The sequence below is a fragment of the Oncorhynchus nerka genome, linkage group LG24, assembly GCF_034236695.1.
Source record: "Oncorhynchus nerka isolate Pitt River linkage group LG24, Oner_Uvic_2.0, whole genome shotgun sequence".
Taxonomy (NCBI): domain Eukaryota; kingdom Metazoa; phylum Chordata; class Actinopteri; order Salmoniformes; family Salmonidae; genus Oncorhynchus; species Oncorhynchus nerka.
The window spans coordinates 33806336-33830114 of record NC_088419.1 but is presented as its reverse complement, the minus strand read 5'-3'; the positions used below and the strand labels follow the sequence as shown (position 1 = coordinate 33830114).

Sequence of the window (23779 nt, the reverse complement as noted above, 5' to 3'; positions counted from 1 at the left end):
TTTTACTTCAAATTTTTATTAAAAAATGTACAGTAAAACTGTATAAATAATACTCATCGAGATGAAATGTTTCAATAACAAGAACAAGCCTTTGCTTTTTACAAACTTTTAAAAAGGTCTGCAACATAGGATGAAAAACACTAAACGTATATAAAAGATTATATCTTCATGTTGCAAAACACAACACCAAAAACACGACGAACACTAAACATTTTAGTTTTCAAAATAAAATAAACTGTAAGAGCATGCTGTTGATCTATGTCTCATCTACTGTGAAATCACCTATGTTTCTAGAGACAAACACAATATATGTATAATATGTATTGCAGCGTATCACATTTTGCACAATTTCTTTAACAACTACTGTTTGTCCAAAGGAAAACACAATTTTTCCATTAATAGAAAATCTGTTTCTCACTTCTACATTAGCACCAGAGCAGTCAAGTTTCAAACTTTTCTTTCACATGGACACAAATAAATGCTGAATTTGGCAAACATTGACAATTGGGTAATTCCTACATCCATATGTGGTGCCTTTTCTGTCCCCAGGATTCAGTATATTACTTCTTATTCAGTGTCAAATGTGGATTCTAAAAGGCTTTAAATATAAAGTCAGGTGTCCTTTACCTTAAAAACACAAACATAAGGATATTGAAAGGGAATTCTATGGATTTTGAACACTTTTCTTCAGTAGATGTAGGTATTTTTTGTCCCCGGTTGTTATTCATCAACTTCCATGAGAAATATTAGCCATAAAATACACTATTTAAAAAATGTTTTCATTATTTTATAGTCCTAGTTAAATTCTCTCATAAAATAACGTTTTTTTCATGATTACTTTATTTATTATCATTTTATTTATTTGTGTGTCCCTGATATCACTTTCCATCCTGTTAGTTTGTCGTAATTCTCCACTTAAGAAAACAACCCCTCCCTACAATGACACCATATTTAGGAAGAGTCATAATTTCTTTGGTGGGAAAACAATGGTGCACGGCTAAATAAATATTCATAGTCTGCATGTCCCACTCATACATTTCCACCCGGTTAGGCTAAATTAGAGCAAATCAAAACATTTACAAATGTTAAAATATGTTTGATAAGAGAATTTAAAATCCTGTTCAATGGTTCACCATTATGCTAGCGCAATCTTGCTCACTCCCAGCGCTATGACTAATATAGGCTCCACATTTCCACCTTGTTATGTTCCAGCCTGTTATGTTCCACCCTGTTATGATTATGCACCTAAAAAAAATGTAAGTGCCTGAGCTTGACCAATATGTTTCCCTTTTTCTGATAGTACACTAAAAATAGAATACTAAAAATAGAATACAAAAGTTATGAGGTCCAAAAGGTACCGCATAGCAGGAATGACCCAATTTCTTCAACCGGAGACGAACAGCAAAAAGTAGGCAGAAATTAGGCAGAAATTAACTTAAAGCGGGGTTGAAGTCCTGCTTGACACATTTCAATCATATACATTCCAGTCAGTTTCTGGGATGGCTGGAATACATTGTCTCCCATTGCTCTTGCTATGTTTGGGGTTCCACCTGGCTCTATGCTGAGTTTGTTTAATTTTCCAGAGTACCTGCAAGTCACCAACCCAGAGTTCCTTCAGCAGTCATATCTGCATTCCACTCTGGCTCACATATCAAACCCCTACCCTTCCTCTGTCATGCTTCGCCACATCCAGTATGGCGGCCGCCACTTCTGACGAGTTCTTGGAGGTATGCATCTTGTGCTGGCTACTGTCGGTGGAACGCGGCTGCAGGGTGGCCCGCCCCCGGAGGTATTTCAGGCCGCGACGCAGCTCCTTGCGAATGTTGTCGCTGGAGAGCACGTAGAGGATGGGGTTGATGGCGCTGTTTAAGGTGGACAGGCCCAAAGAGATAGTGTAAGGGGTGTAGATTCTTTCCTCGAAGTCGCATGTCTTCTGCAGCTTGGGGATGTGGAAGGTGACTGCGCGCAGCAGCAGGATGATGTGGTATGGTGCGAAACACACCAGGAAGAGGATAACCACGGCAATCGCCAAGTAGCGCACCCGCTCCTTCTGGCACGGCTGCAGACCCGTGCTGGCCTGCACGCTGGCCAGGATGGCACGGTTGGTGACCACCAGCACGACCAGCGGGGCCAAGAAGCCAATGACGAAGCGTGCGTAGTTGAAACTCGTCACTGTGAGCGTGCTCTGGCCCGGCTCGAAGCATTTCTTCTCTACCACGTTGCCCTCCATCATGGTAAAAACTGGCACGTGGCCCATGAACACCACCAAGACGATTACCATGGTAACCGCAACTGCCAGCCTCTGCTGGCGAAGGCCGCGCGACTCCACGGCGTAGACCACGGCCACATATCGGTCGCTGGAGACACAGCACAGCAGGAAGATGCTGATGTACATGTTGTTGAAGAAGAAGTAGCCCGTCACCTTGCAGGCCATGGAGCTCCAGCGCCACTGGTGGCCCATGTTCGCGTAGTCGGCCCACATGGGCAGGGTGCAGAGGTAGATGAGGTCGCACACGGACAGGCTCAACAGATAGATGCCCAGGACATTTTTGCGGCGCACCTGGAGGAAGGTCAGGTAGACAGTAATGATATTGGCGGGCAGCCCGATAATCAGTACCACACTGTAAAGCACGACCAGGGGCACGCGGTCATCAAAGTAGGTCAGGTTGCAGTTGGTGGCCGCCACGCTGATCTGAGTCATGGTCATCTCATGCATAGTATCTGGAGGGTAGAGAGAGAGAGGGAAAGAGAGAAGAAGCGAGGTCACATTTCCTATTTTGTTGTGTGGTTGTGTGATATATAAAACCTTTGAATGTATGCAAACACAAATGAAGAAATCACAAGATTAACTCTAAATCACTCTATTTGCAGAGCATTTGTCCACAGACATTTACATGTTTTTTTAAACCTATATTTAACTAGGCAAGTCAGTTAAGAACAAATTCTTATTTTCAATGACGGCCTAGAATGATAGAATGATAGAGGCAGGATGATAGATTTGTACCTTGTCAGTTCGGGGTTTTTAACTTGCAGCCTTCCGGTTACTAGTCCAACACTCTAACCACTAGGCTACCCTGCCTCCCCATGTCGCAAAAGGCATTTTTTTGGCTTGTTTCACAGTTTTCTGTTTTACAAAATTCTAGACCTACAGTAGCCCCCTAATATGTAAGCCACATCCATTCCTTCTCGTGGTTTGTCTACTCTACAGCCACTGTAGTCTAATGTGATAGACTTTACCTTACTGACACACACATACAGAGACAGAAACATAGTTACATAATTCACAGAAAAAACCCTTAGGGGCCACTAAAGGAAGAATGAGTGAGTGAGTTGCTGGAAGGACACAGAAGCTGAGTTATGTGCATAGTGAGTCACACATACATGACTATGTGCGGCTTTATGGAAATGTACATCTGATTTGTCAAGGCCCTTAGTGTCACGCCCTGACCTTAGTTATCTATCTTTGTTTTCTTTATTATTTTGGTTTGGTCAAGGTGTGTCAAGGGGTGGTTTGTTGTGTTCTTGCCCTGTCTAGCGTTTTTGTATGTTTATGGGGTTGTTTACTAGTCTAGGTGTTTTGTATGTCTATGGTTGCCTAGATTGGTTCTCAATTAGAGGCAGCTGTTTATCGTCGTCTCTAATTGGGAACCATATTTAGGCAGCCATATTCCTTGGGTAATTTGTGGGTGATTGTCTATGTATTAGTTGCCGGTGTCTGCACTTATTCTACATAGCTTCACGGTCATTTTTGTTGTTTCTTTATAGTTAATTCAGTGTTCTGCCTTCATTAAAGAAGATGTATTCAAATCATGCTGCGCCTTGGTCTCATCCATACAATGAACGTGACACTGAGCATGTTCAGTCATTTGCAGGTTAAAGTACTTCTTTGCTGAGAATCAATTAGCAAGCAACCAAAAACCACACGATAGACAAGTAATACCACAACTCCTAGTGGGTGCATCTCAACTGAAAACGACTCTCTGTTGACTAACCTTGACGACTCATCTAGTCATCAACCTTGATGGTCATTGTTAGACCCATTTTGGTACATAAAGAAAATGTACAGTATAAAATATATTTTGGTTGATTTGTTATTGAATATAGAATTGTATGACAACTATTGTATGTACAGAAACCCAACTTTATGACTATTGTGAGACCTAATGGCCTGTTGGACAGCATAAAAGGATTATGGGTAAAGATGGCCTCAGTATAATTGGAAGAAGTGTAGGAGGCCTGTATGGAAGATGCCAAAGAGAAACCTGCTTTCAACCGTGTAAACCATTGAATTTATCTTGCATTATTTTCTGACATTCATGGGTTTACCTTTTCTTGACATCATTACCATTTTGGAACCTGTTAGAACACCCGGACTATGTTGTTTTGTTTTTCCATTTATCAGCCTGGAACTGTGTGACAACCCAGACAATTATTTGTGAGTAATGAATATAATGTACCTGCAACAACTCCGAAGTCTCTCAATGGGAAAACACGTTGGAACCCACCATGTAAAGGCGTCTATAGATATGTGTGGCGGAGTTGAGAGATGTGGCTTTCCCTATGACTTGTTTGTTTTGATATAGAGCTATCTGATATAAATGCTCTAAGACTTCTAGGTTGTATTGGTACGTTTTCATTGGTTGGCTTTAAACTAGGCTACACGGGCACGTGAGGTGGGTTACAGTATGCTATTTTGTGAACTATTCTGTGACACATTTTAGATAAACCAAACTAAAAAGGGGTCCCAGTCTAAGATGGAGATGGATGGTGTGGGGGGTCATGAAATTTTGTCAGCCGGTGATTGTCAAGCAAATAACTGCTGGTCTCATGATAATTGACCGTTAATTAACAGAAACACATTTAGCATCTCCTGGCTTCCACACATCGCCTACAAGCCACTGATGCAGACCTTTCTAACATCTGCATTTAAAAATGATAATAAATCACTGTAATATAGCCTACACCATCACAATGAATCCATTATTTATTTTAGACAGGTCTAAAGAAACATGATATGAAGAAAATGTAGTCTATTTCAGAAGAACAGAATAGCATACTCTGAGTTGTCCTTATGTTAGGCCCTGTTATGGCTATGCCATATGGCTGTGGGCTATGCTAATTAATTTAGCAGACAAGATTTTCGGAGAATTCCATGGCATTATTATTATTATTATGATGATGATGCCCCCAGGTGGCGCAGTGGTCTAAGGCATTGCATCTCATGCCGCAAGAGGCATGGTTCGAATCCAGGCTGCATCACATCTGGCCGTGATTGGGAGTCCCATAGGGCGGTGCACAATGGGCCAGGGTAGGCCGTCATTGTAAATAAGAATGTGTTCTTAACCGACTTGCCCAGTTAAATAAAGGTAAGATATTAAATTATTTTATATTATTAAAAATACAATTGAACATAGCTGAATAAAATAGAAAGTATATTTTCTCTAAACGATTTCCGACGGATTGAGGGGTTCACAAAGACACAGGTCCTCCTAAATGCTTCATTTAGACTTATTTATGTCACTTTAGTTGTGATACAAACGTTTGGCCATATGTTTTGATTTTTAATTCATTCTCATGCTGCATGATGTGACTAATGACTAATGAAAAAACAGAACTCAACACTAAATTAGATGCCATTAATTATCAGCTCAGTGCGATTAGGGGGCAAGGTGACAATCCTGGAAAACGCTTTGCCTGACATCAACAACAAGATAACCATAAACGCGGGGCGCCTGGACGAGGCAGAGGGGCGAATCCTATCCATGGAAAACTTATTGACAGATGCCATGGAAACAATAGCATATGCTAAAAAGAAAATAGATCATCTGGAAGAGAAAACAGAGGACCTGGAAAACAGGGGGCGAAGGAATAATTGTGTTCTATTCAATCTGGGCGAAAAAGAAGAGGGAAACATGCCACTGATCCGCTACCTGCAAGACAAACTTCCCGAGTGGCTCCACCTGTCCACCGACAGGCCCATAGAACTCGAGAGAGCTCACCAAGCACTGAGGCCCCCACCAGCAGCCAGACAACCACCGCGCCCAATCACCATACGTTTCCTGAGATTCACCGACAAGGAACGAGTCCTACAGGCGGCGAAAAACACCATCACAGTGGGAAACGCCACACTCGCTTTACACCAGGACCTGTCAGCTGGAATACGCCGAAAGCTCAGAGAGTTTGACGAAGTGAAGAAATACTCCATTGACCGAGGCATCTTCAGGGGATTCAAATACCCAAATGAGCTCAGGATTCTTCACCAATGAGCCTTGCGAAACTTCAAAACTCCCGAAGAGGCAAAACGTTTTTTTGAAAGACAATCATGGTCAATGAGAAACGGACCAATGACTAAATGCTATTACTAAAGGAGGTAAGACAACATATAGCCGATATCCAAAGACCCATCCGCCCCGCTAAATGTCATTATAGCCGTCCAATTTATATTTATTTTCCTTTAGCTGAGAGGGATAGGCTCTATAGCCTAACCTAAGCCTACTAATGTTTCAGCCTACTTTTATTTCCCTGTTTTTTTGTTGCTATTATTACTTGGGGTTCCCTATGTCCCTTGGGGGAGGTATATGTAGGCTGGGCTATTGATTTTATTTTCTCCCTCTTTTAGTGTGGTCTGGACGGGGGCTACTGTGTCATTTACTCAATGCGGGGTGGAGCGGATGATGGCATTTCTTTGGTTGGGAGAGGGAGACGTTGTGCGTTGCTAACTGTTCCCGGTTTTTAGTTTTTTTCAGAACACAGAATTGCGACTGAGCGGGGTGTAATAGATCCAACGGGATGTGTCGAGTTGTTTGGAAACTCGGCTGAGATTATTATTTTATGTACACCATTTATTTTGGTGTACAAAGACTGAATTCGGCAAAGACTGGAGAGGAGCCGAATTCAGAAAGTAACCTAATTTTGAGTATCGTTGGAGAAAGAGGACGTGCTTGTTCTGGAAGAGGATTGTTTCATACCTCATTGTAAAGAATTCCCCCTCCTGGACATTAGGATAAATTACAACTTCTTTTTTTTTATACCTCACTTGGATGGTGCCGAGGTGTCTAGATCTCACCCATCCTTTGGGATTGTGATTTCACAGCCAGCCCAGCCCATGCTCTCACAAGGGTATAAGTAAATCCCTTTTTCCTTCCAAGTGTAAATTCCTTGTGAGAGAGTGTGGTTGGATTGATGGCTTTGGGGTGTGTGAAAGAATGTAAGTTTGTTATTTGTTCTTTATTGTGGTTACTGTTGCATTGTGTGCTAGTACAGTTGGTGTTGCTTCGTTTCTCCATCTTATTACTATTGTGTTATTACTTATATTATTGTCAGTAGCAATTAGCCAGTATTTCCTATTTTCTATTTGTTATTCATTTCATACTGTCCTTTGTTATTGCCTGTTACTATGTAATAGCCTGCCATTCACTGTTGCAGTGTATTTATTCAGTCCCTTTGCTCTCCTCGTTATTGTTACTGCCTACTGCTATTGTCTTCTTACATTATATTGTACTTATTGTATTCTCATACCTTCATTCCATTTTGGACCATTCCCATCTATAATATGGCAATAAAGTCATGTTTGGAATACTCTGGAGGTTGTCTTGTCTTTCTAATGGGAGATAGGCATCAGTAAAACCACAGGCTTTCTTATTCTGGAGGTTCTACCTCACACACATACTGACTGTCATTTCGCCATTTGGATTGCTGTGAAGTTCAATCGAACAAGCTGGCTACCAGCCAGAGTGATGCTAGCTAGCTACACGCTGGAGTGATCTACATTTACATTACATTTAAGTCATTTAGCAGACGCTCTTATCCAGAGCAACTTACAAATCTAACAGTTGTTGCCAACATCAAAAGAGAGCTGTGAGTTGAAGTGACTTAAAAAAAGTTTCTTGTGGAAGTAATTGGACTTTCTGTTAATGTCCTGAAAGAAGAGGACATCTAAAGTCGTGGACTAGTTAGTTGATTGACAATACATACGGCAAGGATAAGAAATGACACTGTTAATGAACATTTAATTAGCCATAATAAGGAGAAGATTCCTGTGATGACGTCGCAAACTACTTTTATAATTCCCTGCCAGGCCTCGTACAGACTCCCTCCATGAACACAGGGTGTCATTCTTTATTTTTGTTTGGATATTGAGAGATACATGCTGTAAGACTGCTAGGTTGTATTCCTATGTCTTCATTGGTTGTATTTAAACTAGGCTACACATGCATGTGAGGTAGGTTAAAGTAGGCTATTCTGTGAACTGTAAGATTGTGCCTGTTGTGTTGTTGCCTAAAATCTCATCAAATATATTTGATTAGATCAGGGGTTAAAACCAGTACAGGGAACAGAACCGAAAACCTGTAGTCCACAATCAGCTCGTTTGTCTTGCTGAATTTGAGGTAGAGGTTGTTGTCCTGGCACCACACTGCCAGGTCTCTGACCTCCTCCCTATAGGCTGTCTCATCGTTGTTGGTGATCAGGCCTACCACCATTTTGTCGTCTGCAAACTTAATGTGTTGGAGTCATGCGCAGCCATTCAGACGTGGGTGAACAGGGAGTACAGGAGGGGACTAAGCATGCACCCCTGAGGGGCCTCCATGTTGAGGGTCAGCGTGGCGGATGTGTAGATGCCTACCTTCACCACCTGGTGTCGGCCCTTCAGGAATTCCAAGATCCAGATGTAGAGGGAGGTGTTTAATCCCAGGGTCCTTAGCTCAATGATGAGCTTGTGGCGCACAATGGTATTGAACACTGAGCTGTAGTCAATTAACAGCATTCTCACATAGGTGATCCTATTGTCCAGGTGGGAAAGGGCAGTGTGGAGTGCAATAGAGATTGCGTTATCTGTGGATCTGTTGGGGCAGTATGCGAATTGGAGTGGGTCCAGGGTGTCTTGGATGATGGTGTTGATGTGAGCCATGACCAGACTTTCAAACATTTTATGACTATTATTGCTACGGGGCGATAGTCATTTAGATAAGTTACCTTGGCGTTCTTGGGCACAGGGACTATGGTGGTCTGCTTAAAACATATAGGTATTACAGACTGGGTCATGGAGAGGTTGAAAATGTCAGTGAAGACACTTGCCAACTGGTCAGCGTATGCTCTGAGTATGTGTCCTGGTAATCCGTCTGGCCCTGCTGCCTTGTGAATGTTAACCTGTTTAAAGGTCTTATTTACATTGGCTACGGAGAGCGTGATCACACAGTCGTCCGGAACAGTTGGTGCTCTCATGCATAGTTCAGTGTTGCTAGCCTCGAAGCGTGCTTAGAAGGTACACGTATTTTGCTTGTCTGGTAGGCTCGTGCCATTGGATAGCTCGCGGCTGGTTTTCCTTTTGTAATCGGTGATAGTTTGCAAACCCTGCCACATCCGACGAGCATCAGAGCTAGTGTAGTAGGATTCGATCTTGGTCCTGTATTGACGGTTCGTTGGAGGACGTAGAAGGATTTCTTATAAGGGTCTGGATTAGTGTCCCACTCATTGAAAGCGGCAGCGTTAGCCTTTAGCTCAGTGCGGATGTTGCCTGTAATCCATGGCTTCTGGTTGGGATATGTATGTTTGGTCAATGTGGGGACAACGTCGTTGATGCACTTATTATTAATGAAACCAGTGACGGATGTGCTAAACTCTTCAATGCCATCGGATGAATATCAGAACATTTTCCCGTCTGGTCTAGCGAAACAGTCGTGTAGTTTAGCATCCGCTTCATCAGACCACATAAAGTCACTGGCCACTAGGAGCGTTGCCTCTTGGTGAGCATTTATTTATTTTTTGCTTATGGCCCTATAAAGCCCGTTGAGTGCGGTCTTAGTGCCAGCATCAGTTTGTGGTGGTAAATACTACAAAGAATATACATAAAAACGATCTTGGTAAATAGTGTGGTCTACAGCTTATCATGAGGTATTCTAACTCAGGTGAGCAGAACCGAGACGTCCTTAATATTAGAGAGTGACTTGTGTAATTCTATACAGTGGAATTGTTGAGTGATTGTGTCAAAGCAGTTATATAATTAAACTGCACTCTAAGGCAAAGACTCAGCCAAAGAGTGTGTTACATCTTGCTTTTGTCTTTTTAACTGAAAAAGATTTAACCCTGCAGCTACAGAGTTGACTCAGTCCCTGTGATGTGCAGAGGAGAAATTAACAAATTGGACCAGCCCAGTCTTTACTTGACCAAAAAATACTTCTGAAATGAGTGTGGGTCAAGAAGCCTTGTTAAACCAATTACATTTTTACAAGAGCAACACTAAAGCAACACTCTCCTGTGTGGCAGAGCAGAATTTTTACCCTATGGCTGTTCAAGATGGATGCTTAAATAATAAAATGGTTAATTTCCCAGTTACATTTGTGACTTGTTTCAGGAAATTAGGTGTATGTTGCACGTCACTACATCACAGGGCAGGCATTTCACTTTAACATAATTTTATTTTTATTAAAATGTGTTTTTTGGCAGAAATGCCTTCTGGAACATGTGAACTTTCATTGCCATCTGTAAATACGAATAAAATTGTTAAATTACGAGCCTTGTTGGTTTGACCACAGAAAAAGACAAGAACCTTCCTGTTAGCTCTGCCCGGTGGAAGCAGAGCATGACAGCTAAAGAGATGGAGAAAATTCTGCCGTTTGATTGCAAATATGCGGAGGGAGTTGAAAATAGAACACACAGAAGGCTGTTGTATAAAACACCCGTCTCCGGATTACATCTTCAAACTAAGGGCAACCATGGCATCTGTGGCAGAGAGGGAGAAGCGGTCATCCATGTACAGTGGGTATAGAAAGTCACGACCCCCTTTCAAAATGTTTTGTTGCCTTAGAGCCTGAAATGAAAACACAACATTTGACATTTCAGGCTTTATTTACACACAGTAATATCCAAGCGGAGAAAAATACATATTTAAATGTATTAAAAGTAAAACAGTAAAATACCCTACTTGAATAAGAATTAGAATTGCAATTTCACATTTTCTGAGGTATAACCAAACACTTTCCAGATAACAAATCAAGCTAATTTACTTCCATCTGTGATCAATTGTAGTGACTATGATTAGTTCAGAATAAAAGCAGTTGTTCATAGAGGACTCCACTGCTTAGTAGTGCAATTCAAAGCAAAGAATCCACTACGGGCAGAAAGGTACTTTCAAAAGATCTAAGAGATAAAGTTATGGAAAGGCACAAGTCAGGGGATGGAAATAAAACTATTTAAAAGGCGTTGTCTATCCCTCGGAGCACAGTTAAGACCATTATTAAGAAATGGAAGGCATATGGCGACGCCCAGACCCTGGATAGTTCAGGCCGTCCTTCCAAACTGGATGACCGGCAAGGAGGAGACTGATCACAGAGGCTACCAAGAAGCCAATAGAGACTTTGAAGGAGCTTCAGACCTTTATGGCAAAGACTAGTCAATGTGTGCATGTGACCACAATATCACAAGCTCTCCACAAATCTGGCCTCCATGGGAGGGTGGCAAGAAAAAAAACAGTCCTCAAAAAAAGCCATATCAAGTCTTGTTTGAGCTTTGCCAAAATGCACATTGTAGATTCCGAGGCTAAGTGGCAAAAGGTGCTGTGGTCAGATGAGACCAAAATTGAACTTTTTGGCCTGAAAGCAAAATGATATGTCTGGCGAAAAACCCAATAAATCTTCCCACTCAAAGAACACCATGCCAACAGTACAGCACGGCAGTGGCAGCATCCTGTTGTGGGGGTGTTTCTCTTCAGCAGGGACTGAACCACTTGTCAGGATAGAAAGGAAAATGGACAGTGCAAAATACCAACAGATTCTTGAGGAGAACCTGCAGCCCTCTGCCAGGAAGTTAAAAATGGGAAGATGGTTCACGTTTCAACATGACAATGAAACAAAGCACACTGCCAACTGTACAGTGGCTGAAGGAAAATAAGGCGAAAGTCCTTGAGTGGCCTAGTCAGAGCCCCGACCTAAATCCTATTGAGAATCTGTGGAAGGACTTGAAGGGTGCAGTCCATGAGCGGTCACCATGCAATTTGACTGAGCTTAAACAATTCTGCAAAGAAGAATAGGCAAATATTGCACAGTCTAGGTCTGCAAAGTTAGTAGAGACGTATTCAAAGAGACTTGTGGCTATAATTCAAGCAAAAGGTGGTTCCACCAAGTATTAACTCTCAAATAGGGTATTTTACTGTTTATTAGAGAGATTTTTGGAGAAAAAAAATTCACTTGCACATTGTAGGTTATCCGTGTGTAAATAAAGTCTGATTTTATGTGTTTCCATTTCAGGTTGTAAGGCAACAAAACATTTTTAAAACGGGGTGTTCACTTTCTATACACACAGGTAAGAGAGTCTAGCTACATACATTTTCAGATATTATACATTTCTAATTTTCTCAGAAAGATGTTTACATTGCAAGTTAAAGAATACTGTTAGCTAGCTAGCTAATGTTAGTAATATTATTTGTATCTCAGAAAGCCATTTGCATTACTAGTTTATAGCCCAATATTAGCCAGCTAACTAACATTGAACATAGTTGGTTAGCTTTAGCTACCTGCAGATTCATCCATGGAAGTAACGTTATGAGTTGGGATAGCTAGCTAGCTACCTACCTACATGTCTAAACAAAAGGCTCCACTATGCAAGTAACCATTTCACTGTAGCGTTTACACCTTCTGTATCCTGTGCATGTGACAAATAAACATGTATTTTATTTGATATAGTATGTGTTTACCAGAGACAGTAATGTGAAGAAAATCATGATCTGCACCAAAGTCAAATTGGGATATAATGTTAGGACAACTAGACAGTGTCCAAGTTCTAAAATGCTCCAGTAAAATGACCTGCTTTTATTTCGTCACACTCACAGCCGTAAGTTATTTTCTATAATTAGCTCGCCATTAACTTATTGTGAGTTAATTTACTGTAATAATTAATGAAAATATGTTATAGTTAAGACGTTGTCAGATATGATCATTACTTGAACTGGCTAACAAACTAGAAACTAACCAAAACCTTGTTTAGAAAGTTTATTTTAGTTGCCTGGTTTGCTAGATTGACATATACTAAACTCAATTTTAAATGATAGGTTTATTGGTGTTAAAATACACCAATTATGCTGTTTTGAACCAACAGACTGCCTGTCATTTTGTGTTAATACTTTTTCATAACAACAAGTTTGATGTCAGATGACAATAGAATGTTCATGATGTCACTGCGACAACCCTCTACAGACATGTCGATAGGTAGTATAAACCAGCCTTTAGTCTTGACATCGTTGGTTGTCTAGTACATTACCATATTCACTCTGTTTAGCACATGGCCTCACATGTGAATCCTTAAAGAGATGGCTGGGGCTAAGGTTTAAGAGGGTGTGTACAATGCTGAATGACCATATCATAGCTACCTTCACTAAAATGGCACCAGAAAAGAAGGCAGACGTTTCACGTGCTCCCAACTGATTGTTTTTTTGTTTGTAACTTATTTTTTTACTTATTTTGTACATAATGTTGCCGCTACCGTCTCTAATGACCGAAAATAACTTCTGGATATCTGGACCGCGATTACTCACCACTGACTGTCAGAATCCTTTTTTTCCTTTGACGAGCCCGACGCACGCAAACGATATGCTGATTTCTTGGGAACAGGCCCAGATCCCCGTGATTTGAGTGAAGAGGAGGCGGAGAAAAAAGGGCCAAAGGGTGGGCTGCCTTCTGAGAATTCGTAGGCGATCAAATAAACCCCCACTTCCTTCCATTCTGCTAGCAAACGTGCAATCTTTGGACAATAAAATAGACGATCTACGCGGAAGATTAAACTAACAACCGGACATTCAAAACTGTAATATTTTATGCTTCACGGAGCCGTGGCTGAACAACGACACTATCAACAGTAGTAGCCGGGGACTTTAATGCAGGGAAAGTTAAATCTGTTCCACCAAATTTCTATCAGCATGTTACATGTGCAACCAAGCCTAAATTAAAGCAGGAAGCACCAGTTACTAGATCAATAAAAAAGTGGTCAGATGAAAGAGATACTAAGCTACAGGACTGTTTTGCTAGCACAGACTGGGATATGTTCCGGGATTCCTCCAATGGCATTGAGGAGTACACCACGTCAGTCATTGGCTTCATCAATAAGTGCATCGATGACGTCGTCCCCACAGTGACCATACGTACATACCCCAACCAGAAGCCATGGATTACAGGAAACATTCGCACTGAGCTAAAGGCGAGAGCTGCAGCTTTCAAGGAGCGGGACTCTAACCCGGAAGCTTATAAGAAATCCCACTATGCCCTTTGACGAACCATCAAACAGGCAAAGCGTCAATACAGGACTAAATCAAATCAAATTTTATTGATCACATACACATGATTAGCAGATGTTAATGCGAGTGTAGCGAAATGCTTGTGCTTCTAGTTCCAACCGTGCAGTAATATCTAACAAGTAAATTAACAATTTCACAATAACTACCTTATACACACAAGTGTAAAGGAATTAAAAAGAATATGTATATATAAATATATGGATGAGCGATGGCTGTGCGGCATAGGCAAGATGCAGTAGATGGTATAGAGTACAGTATATACATATGAGATGAGTAATGTAGGGTATGTAAACATTATATAAAGTGACATTGTTTAAAGTGACTAGTGATACATTTATTACATCCAATTTTTAATTATTAAAGTGGCTAGAGATTTGAGTCAGTATGTTCGGAGCAGCCACTCAATGTTAGTGAAGGCTGTCTAACAGTCTGATGTCCTTGAGATAGAAGCTGTTTTTCAGTCTCGGTTCCAGCTTTGATGCACCTGTACTGACCTCGCCTTCTGGATGATAGCGGGGTGAACAGGTAGTTGCTCACGTGGTTGTTGTCCTTGATTATCATTTTGGCCTTTCTGTGACATCGGTGGTGTAGGCGTCCTGGAGGGCAGGTAGTTTGCCCCCGGTGATGCGATGTGCAGACCTGACTACCCTCTGGAGAGCCTTACGGTTGTGGCCGGAGCAGTTCCTGTACTGTATACAGTTCCTGTATACAGCCCGACAGGATGCTCTCGATTGTTCATCTGTAAAAGTTTGTGAGTGTTTTCGGTGACAAGACAAATTTCCTCAGCCTCCTGAGGTTGAAGGGGCACTGTTGCACCTTCTTCACCACGCTGTCTGTGTGGGTGGACCATTTCAGTTTGTCCGTGATGTTTACGCCGAGGAACTTAAAACTTTCCACCTTCTCCACTACTGTCCCGTCAATGTGGATACGGGGGTGCTCCCTCTGCTGTTTCCTGAAGTCCACGATCATTTCATTTGTTTTGTTGACATTGAGTGTGAGGTTATTTTCCTGACACCACACTCCGAGGGCCCTCACCTCCTCCCTGTAGGCCGTCTCGACGTTGTTGGTAATCAAGCAAACTTGATGACTGAGTTGGAGGTGTGCATGGCCACACAGTCATGGGTGAACAGGGAGTACAGGAGAGGGCTGAGAACGCACCCTTGTGGGGCCCCAGTGTTGAGGATCAGTGGGGTGGAGATGTTGTTGGCCCTCTTGAAGCATGTGGGAACAGCAGACTGGGATAGGGATTGATTGAATATGTCCGTAAACACACCAGCCAGCTGGTCTGTGCATGCTCTGAGGACGCGGCTAGGGATGCCGTCTGGGCCGGCAGCCTTCCGAGGGTTAACACGTTTAAATATTATACTCATGTTGGCCGCGGTGAAGGAGAGCCCGCAGGCTTTGGTAGCGGGCCGTGTCAGTGGCACTGTATTGTGCTCAAATTGAGCAAAGAAGTTGTTTAATTTGTCTGGGAGCAAGACGTTGGTGTCTGCGATGGGGCTGGTTTTCTTTCTGTAATCCATGATTGTCTGTAGACCCTGCCACATACGTCTCATGTCTGAGCCATTGAATTGCAACTCTACTTTGTCTCCATACTGATGCTTAGCTTGTTTGATTGCCTTGCGAAGGGAATAGCTACACTGTTTGTATTTGGTCATGTTTCCGGTTGCCTTACCATGATTAAAAGCAGTGGTTCGCGCTTCAGTTTTGTTCGAATGCTGCCGTCAATCCACGGTTTCTGGTTGGGTAAGGTTTTAATAGTCACTGTGGGTACAACATCACCGATGCACTCGCTAATAAACTCGCTCATCGAATCAACATATACATCAATGTTGTTGTCTGAGGCTATCCGGAACAGTTTCTGTCTATAGGCTGGGAGCAACAACTTGGATTCATGGTCAGATTTGCCAAAGGAGAGTGAGGGAGGGCTTTGTATGCGTCGCTGAAGTTAGAGTAGCAACGATCCAGAATATTGCCAGCCCGTGTCGCACATTCGATATGCTGATAAAATTTAGAGAGCCTTGTTTTCAGATTAGCTTTGTTAAAATCCCCAGCTACAATATATGCAGCCTCAGGATATATGGTTTCCAGTTTACATAGAGTGCAATGAAGTTATTTCAGGGCGGTCAAGGTGTCTGCTTGGGGGGGGGGGGGGATATACACGGCTATTATTATAATCGAAGATAATTCTCTTGGTAGATAATGCAGTCAGCATTTGATTGTAAATAATTCTAGGTCAGGTGAACAAAAGGACTTGAGTTCCTGTATGTTGTCATGATCACACCACGACTCGTTAATCATAAGGCGTACTCCCTCGCCTTTCTTCTTAGCATAGAGATGTTTGTTTCTGTCGGCGCGATGCATGAAGAAACCGGGTGGCTGTACCGATTCTGATAACATATCCGGAGTGAGCCATGTTTCTGTGAAACAGAGAATGTTACAATCTCTGATGTCTCTCTGGAAGGCAACCCTTGCTAGAATTTCATCTACCTTGTTGTCAAGAGACAGGATATTGGCAAGTAGTATACTCGGGAGCGGTGAGTGATGAGCCCATCTACGGAGCCTGACCAGAAGACCGCTCCATCTGCCCCTTCTGCGGCGTTGTTGTTTTGGGTCGCCTACTGGGATCCGATCCATTGTCCTGGGTGGTGGTCCAAACAGGATCCACTTTGGGAAAGTCGTATTCCTGGTCGTAATGTTGGTAAGTTGACGTTGCTCTTATATCCAATAGTTCTTCCCGGCTGTATGTAACAAGACTTAAGATTTCCTGGGGTAGCAATGTAAAAAATAATACATTAAAAAAACAAAATACTGCATAGTTTCCTAAGAACGTGAAGCGAGGCAACCATCTCTGTCAGCGCCATTCTTGCATTATCGAATCGTACTACACCGGCTCTGACGCTCGTCGGATGTGGCAGGGCTTGCAAACCATTACAGACTACAAAGAGAAGCATTGCCGAGAGCTGCCCAGTGACACGAGCCTACCAGACGAGCTAAACTACTTCTATGCTCGCTTCGATGCAAATAACACTGAAATAACACTGAAATATGCATGAGAGCACCAGCTGTTCTGGAAGACTGTGTGATCACGCTCTCCGCAACCGATGTGAGTAAGACCTTTAAACAGGTCAACATTCACAAGCCCGCAGGGCCAGACGGATTACCAGGACGAGTACTGCGAGCATGCGCTGAACAACTGGCAGGTGTCTTCACTGACATTTTCAACCTCTTCCTGTCCGAGTCTGTAATACCAACATGTTTCAAGCAGACCACCATAGTGCCTGTGCCCAAGAACACAAAGTTAACTTGCCTAAATGACTACCGACCCGTAGCACTCATGTCTGTACTCATGAAGTGCTTTGAAAGGCTGGTCATGGCTCACATCAACACCATTATCCCAGAAACCCTAGACCCACCTCAATTTGCATACCACCCCAACAGATCCACAGATGATGCAATTGCACTCCACACTGCCCTTTCCCACCTGGTCAAAAGGAACACCTATGTGAGAATGCTGTTCATTGACTACAGCTCAGCGTTCAACACCATAGTGCCCTCAAAGCTCATCAATAAGCTAAGGACCCTGGGACTAAACTCCTCCCTCTGCGACTGAATCCTCGACTTCCTGACGGGCCGCCCCCAGGTGGTAAGTGTCGGTAACAACACATCCGCCGCGCTGATCCTCAACACTGGGGCCCCTCAGGGGTGCGTGCTCAGTCCCCACTTGTACTGTTCACTCATGACTGCATGGCCAGGCACGACTCCAACACCATCATTAAGTTTGCCGATGACACAACAGTGGTAGGCCTGATCATTGACAACGACGAGGCAGCCTATAGGGAGGATGTCAGAGACCTGGTCGTGTGGTGCCAGGACAACAACCTCTCCCTCAACGTGATCAAAACAAAGGAGATGATTGTAGACTACAGGAACAAGAGGACTGAGCACGCCCCCATTCTCATCGACGGGGCTGTAGTGGAGCAGGTTGAGAGCTTCAAGTACCTTGGTGTCCACATCACCAACAAACTAACATGGTCCAAGCACATCAAGACAGTCGTGAAGAGGGCACAACAAAATCTATTCCCCCTCAGGAGACTGAAAATATTTGGCATTGGTTCTCAGATCCTCAAAAGGTTCTACAGCTGCACCATCGAGAGCATCCTGACTGGTTACATCACTGCCTGGTATGGCAACTGCTCGGCCTCCGACCGCAAGGCACTACAGAGGGTAGTGTGAACGGCCCAGTACATCACTGGGGCCAAGCTTCCTGCCATCCAGGCAAGCAGTACCGGAGTGCCAAGTCTAGGTCCAAGAGGCTTGTAAACAGCTTCTACCCCCAAGCCATAAGACTCCTGAACACCTAATCAAATGGCTACCCAGACTATTTGCATTGGGCCCCCACACTCACACCCCTCTTTTACACCGCTGCTACTCAGTTGTTATTATCTATGCATAGTCACTTTAATAACTCTACCTTCATGTACATATTACCTCAACTAACCAGTGCCCCCACACATTGACTCCGTACCGGTACCCCCCCCCCCCCCATGTATATAGTCTCACTATTGTTATTTTACTACTGCTCTTTAATTACTTGCTACTTTTATTTCTTATTCTTATCCATACTTTTTTAAACTGCATTGTTGGTTAGGGGCTCGTAAGTAAGCATTTCACCTGTTGTATTCGGTGCATGTGACCAATACAATTTGATTTGATTTTGATTTGAATGTGTGTAGACAAAGAAGAGCACTCCAGTAGGTGCACCAAACATTTAAGGGCCATTTTCTCAAAAGTGGGGTTACAAGTTCATCAACTTTCAAAGCATAATTACTTTCCCATTGTTCCTTAACTGTAGTGTATGATATACAATTTTCTAGCTGTGAGTCTCTACTTTTATCCAATGTAAAAACACAATTTCACATTTTGCTACATAAGACCGAATCAAGCAGGTCGGTCACATTTATGATGAGAGGGGTGAATGAATGGGTCACTAGAGCACTGGGAAAATCAACCTGGTCTCAGAGCATTCCGTATTATTCTGTACGTAAATCCAAGACACTCCATTTAATATGATATGTTATGTTTCGTGTTGTATGTATTACTTTTTGGATGTCCATCACCCATTTGGTATGATATGTTACAAATTAAATGCTGTATTATAGTGTAACAAATTAGGGTTAGGAGAAGGGTTAGCTAACATGCTAAGTAGTTGCAAAGTAGCCCAAAAACAGTAAGCCGTTGAAAAGTTGCTTATTAGCTAAAATGCTAAAATTGTCAGTCATGAGATTGGAACTCGAAACTCCCTAATTTGATCATCTCAGATTTACATTTACCATGTTACGTCTACTATGTTCGTCTAGTCCAGGGGTGTCAAACATACGGCCCGCGGGCCGGAACTGGCCCCCAAGGAGGTTCGATCAGGCCCGCAGGATAATTTGAAAGTGGAAAAAATGCATAAAAGACATGGAATTAATCTTTTTAATTCACTGCAATTCATGGATTATCCGCTAAGGGGCGAACTCTTTCCATCAGAGTAGAAGACAAGCCGCATCACTGAGACAGACTGAAAACAGCAGACGGTATCAATGCGCCATCTGCTGCTTGTTACGACGTTGTTAATACCTTGGTCTCTACCTCTCCGCTACACCCTCATTAGCCAAAATGTCGTTATCCAAACGGAGAAAAGTAGATAAGGAGTGTAGAATTTTCAAAGAAAAATGGACCACGTCCTATTTATTTACAGAGATGCACGGAAAACCTTCGTGCTTGGTGTGTTTGCAACAAGTTTGGTATTGAAGGAATATAATATTCGACACCACTACGAGACTCATCACAGCGAAAAATATGACGGCTTGCAAGGACAACTGAGAAGAGATAAGATTAACGAATTGCTGGCGGGTCTGAGGAAACAGCAGTCAACTTTCATCCAGAGCCGAGAAGTCAGTGAAGCAGCGGTAAAAGCCAGCTACCTAATTGCTAGCGAAATAGCATTAGCATCGAAGCCGTATTCCGACGGTGACTTTGTTAAACGATGCATGATGAAGGCGGCTGAACTTGTATGTCCCGAGCGACAAGCTTTTGCCAATATTAGCCTGACGAGGAATACTATAGCAGAGAGGATTTCGGAACTATCGGCAGATTTAGACAGTCAATTGAAACAGAGAGTCAAGTCATTTATTGCATTTTCCGTGGCAATTGACGAGAGCACTGACATCACAGACGTGGCCCAACTGGCCATATTTATTCGAGGAGTTGATGAGACATTGACTGTTACTGAAGAGTTTCTTGAGTTGGTGCCAATGATGGACACCACAACAGCCGAGGACATTTTCGGCTCTGTCGTTGCTGCATTGGACAGAGTTGGAGTGGACTGGTCCCGCTGTCAGCCTGGCTACAGGCGGCGCGCCATCCATGGTGGAAAGAAAGCAGGTGTCGCGACAAAGTTCAAAGACAAAGTACAAGCCCTTAATGGAGGAGATCGTTTCTGGACATTTCACTGTATTTTGCACCAGGAGGCATTGTGTTGCAAGTCGCTGAAAATGGACCACGTCATGGAGGTGGTTGTTCGCACTGTAAATTTCATCCGGTCCAGAGGTCTGAACCATCATCAGTTTGACAAACTTCTCAGCGACAGCAACATTACCCACAGCCTGCCATACCACACTGAAGTGAGATGGTTAAGCCGAGGCGCTGTGCTGAGGCATTTCTTTGATCTACGAGAGGAAATCGGACAGTTCATGGAGAAAAAGGAAAACCGGTGTTGGAATTACAATCTCAGGAATGGCTACGGGACCTTGCATTCTTGGTTGATATTACTGAACACTTGAACAATCTGAACAAAATGTTGCAAGGCCGCAAAAAGTTGTCACACAGTTTTCTGACAACATACATGCATTTAAGTTGAAGCTGACTTTGTGGGAGATGCAACTGGCAAATGGCAACCCTGCTCATTTCCCCTGTCTGAGAGATGTGTGTGTGACCAGACCTGATGCGGACATGAAACGGTACAAAGACAAAATTGCAGGACTACTGCGGGAGTTTGAGAAACGTTTTCAGGTATTTGGTGAACTTGAGACAGAATTTTCAGTTTTCGCTCACCTTTCACAGTTAAAGCTTCTGATCTGCCGGTCGAAATTCAGCTAGAGATAATTGATTTGCAGTGTGATGCAGATTTGAAGGGCAAATTTGCCTCTGTAGGTCTGGACAGATTTTATCAGTATCTACTACCAGGGTACCCCAAATTAACAGCCCTGGCTGCTAAAATTTTGTGCATGTTTGGGACAACCTACCTTTGTGAACAAATTTTCTCAGTGATGAATATCAATAAAACAAAAATGCGTTCAAGGCTCACAAACAAGCACTTAAATGACATTCTGAAAGTGACAGCTAGTCAGGACATGACACCTGGTGTTGATGCACTTGTACAGGCCAAAAGATGCCAAGTTTCAGGAACAAATACAAGTCCAGACTAGACTAACACCTTTAAAATGCTGCCTTAGATACTGTTTGCATTGAAAGAATACAGCTCTGTGAAGATGAATCCTTACTGTGGTGATTTAAAAAATGTGCACTTTAATGTTAGTCAGCAGCTTCAAAACAAAAGTTGTGTGATGGAATTCTACTGTTCATACAACTCCATAAATTTTCAATTTCGTGGAGCAGTGTAGCAGAGTATGGTATAATTTTAATGGTCCGGCCCACTTGACATCTCCCTAGGCCGTATGTGGCCCACGATGCGAAATGAGTTTGACACCCCTGGTCTAGTCTATGAAACCAGATTGGGAAAATAGGCATCAGGGAACTGCTGCCTGACAAACGAGACTAGGAGATAGGCTATATAAAACAAATGCAAATTTGAATCATTAACGCATAGTAATACAAGTAACCTACGCATTTAGCATGGCATTTACAATTCAGAATGTATAAATCATAGCCCAGAAACTGTAGCTTCTACATAACCATAGACCAGCACACTGGTTCAGTAAGTGCATAGACTACACACATATATATATATATATATATATATATATATATATATATATATATATATATATATTGGACCATTTTCTCTGAAACTGAGTTTGTGTGCTGAAAGGGAATCTACCACCCGACTAGACACTTTTGATCGATATTGAAAGAGGGGCTGGCTCCGCCTGCTGTAAGGCTTTGTCTTCATTGTGTCACATGCCCTCTTTCCTGACACACATTTATGTTAAGGATGAACACGATGACTTTACGAGAAAATGAAACATTTGTCCTATGTGTCGCCTGCCATTAGTGACGGTAGCGCACATTCATTTCACCCCCGTTAATCTTGGTGCTCAGGGGATTTTTGAGGAGGCGCCTCTTTCAACTCACTTGACAGTTTGTATGGGAGACCTAAGTGGGTCGTGTTGTGCTACACTATCTTATTATTATGTCTAGGCTAGCGTAGCCTACCTGATGGCACACACAATATTCTGAGAATAAGGTTGAGATATAGCCGGCTGAGTGGTGCGTGAGCGCTCATGCGACAGATTTAATCACATGAATTGACATGAACAACATGCACTAGGTTCCTACAACAACCTGACTGATTTAACATATTTTCCAATTTTCACCATTTAAACTATTCATTAAAAATTGATCATCTCGTTGTTTACAAAAAAAATGTATACAACATTTAACTACCCACCGAGTCGAACAAGGTGAACAGCTATGCTTTGCTTATTGAACACTTAATAATGCATAGCCGTCTGGAATGATTAATCACAGTTGCTTTGAAATATTATTATAATAAAATATAAATAACAAATAACCAACAATAAACTCACAATTTTATTTCATGTCCTTACGCAAATGTAGGCTACAATAACAGCAAACTACCAGTAACTGAGGTGACCTATAAATGTACCTACATTTCCCCGCATGATCCTCGAAGACAAAAAATAAATAAATCACAACATTTTTAGAGAGTTTTTCTCATTAGTCGATCACCAAAATATAAAACGACACTTCCAATCACTGCACGATATACCATAAAACTGAACTGATAACTAAGTTGCAAATAATAATATCAGTCACAACGTAATATCCAGAAGTGCACGCTGCATGATAGCTCTGGATCAGGGCGGTTAGTGCGTATCCTTTCACTACGGAGGAAGGCGCACTAAGGACCTGGACCAGAGCTAAATGCTAGCTAAATCAATAATTGTTTTAAAGTTACAATTATCTCAATCACACATTTCAACATTTGTCAGAGAAACTCACCGTTTTGCTGTAACATCTCTCGAAATCCGTAAACAGTCTTCATTCATTACTGCCTGAAAGAGAGCATGCTTCTTCCACCTTTGTCATTCATTCTACATTCATAAGCATACTGTTAAAGAGCTGTTTAAACATCCGCTACGATAGTAGTACGTGCGCAGGGGAAGATCCCGCTCTGAAATGTCACGTGGTATGAATATAGTAATACCACAAGTGACAAATCATTGATGTATTGCTCCAGTGTACTCTTAC

At 42.4% G+C, this 23779-nt stretch overlaps 1 protein-coding gene across 1 annotated transcript; it reads right to left on the bottom strand.

Moving 5' to 3' along the window:
* Nucleotides 1-23629, bottom strand: LOC115107891 (probable G-protein coupled receptor 132). The gene is made up of 2 exons (XM_029631627.2): nucleotides 23531-23629; nucleotides 1-2721 (listed from the first exon to the last, which is right to left on the bottom strand). Exons 1-2 carry the CDS (start codon nucleotides 23571-23573, stop codon nucleotides 1652-1654), a joined length of 1113 nt encoding a protein of 370 aa, XP_029487487.1. The 5' UTR covers nucleotides 23574-23629; the 3' UTR covers nucleotides 1-1651.
* Nucleotides 23630-23779: the final 150 nt, after the last annotated feature.

Coding starts and splice junctions, on each gene's coding strand:
- LOC115107891 (XM_029631627.2), bottom strand. CDS start 23,573: ATGAAGACTGTTTACGGATTTCGAGAGATGTTACAGCAAAACG. Junction 2,722..23,530: donor AGAGATGTTACAGCAAAACG/GTGAGTTTCTCT, acceptor TCTACCCTCCAG/ATACTATGCATGAGATGACC.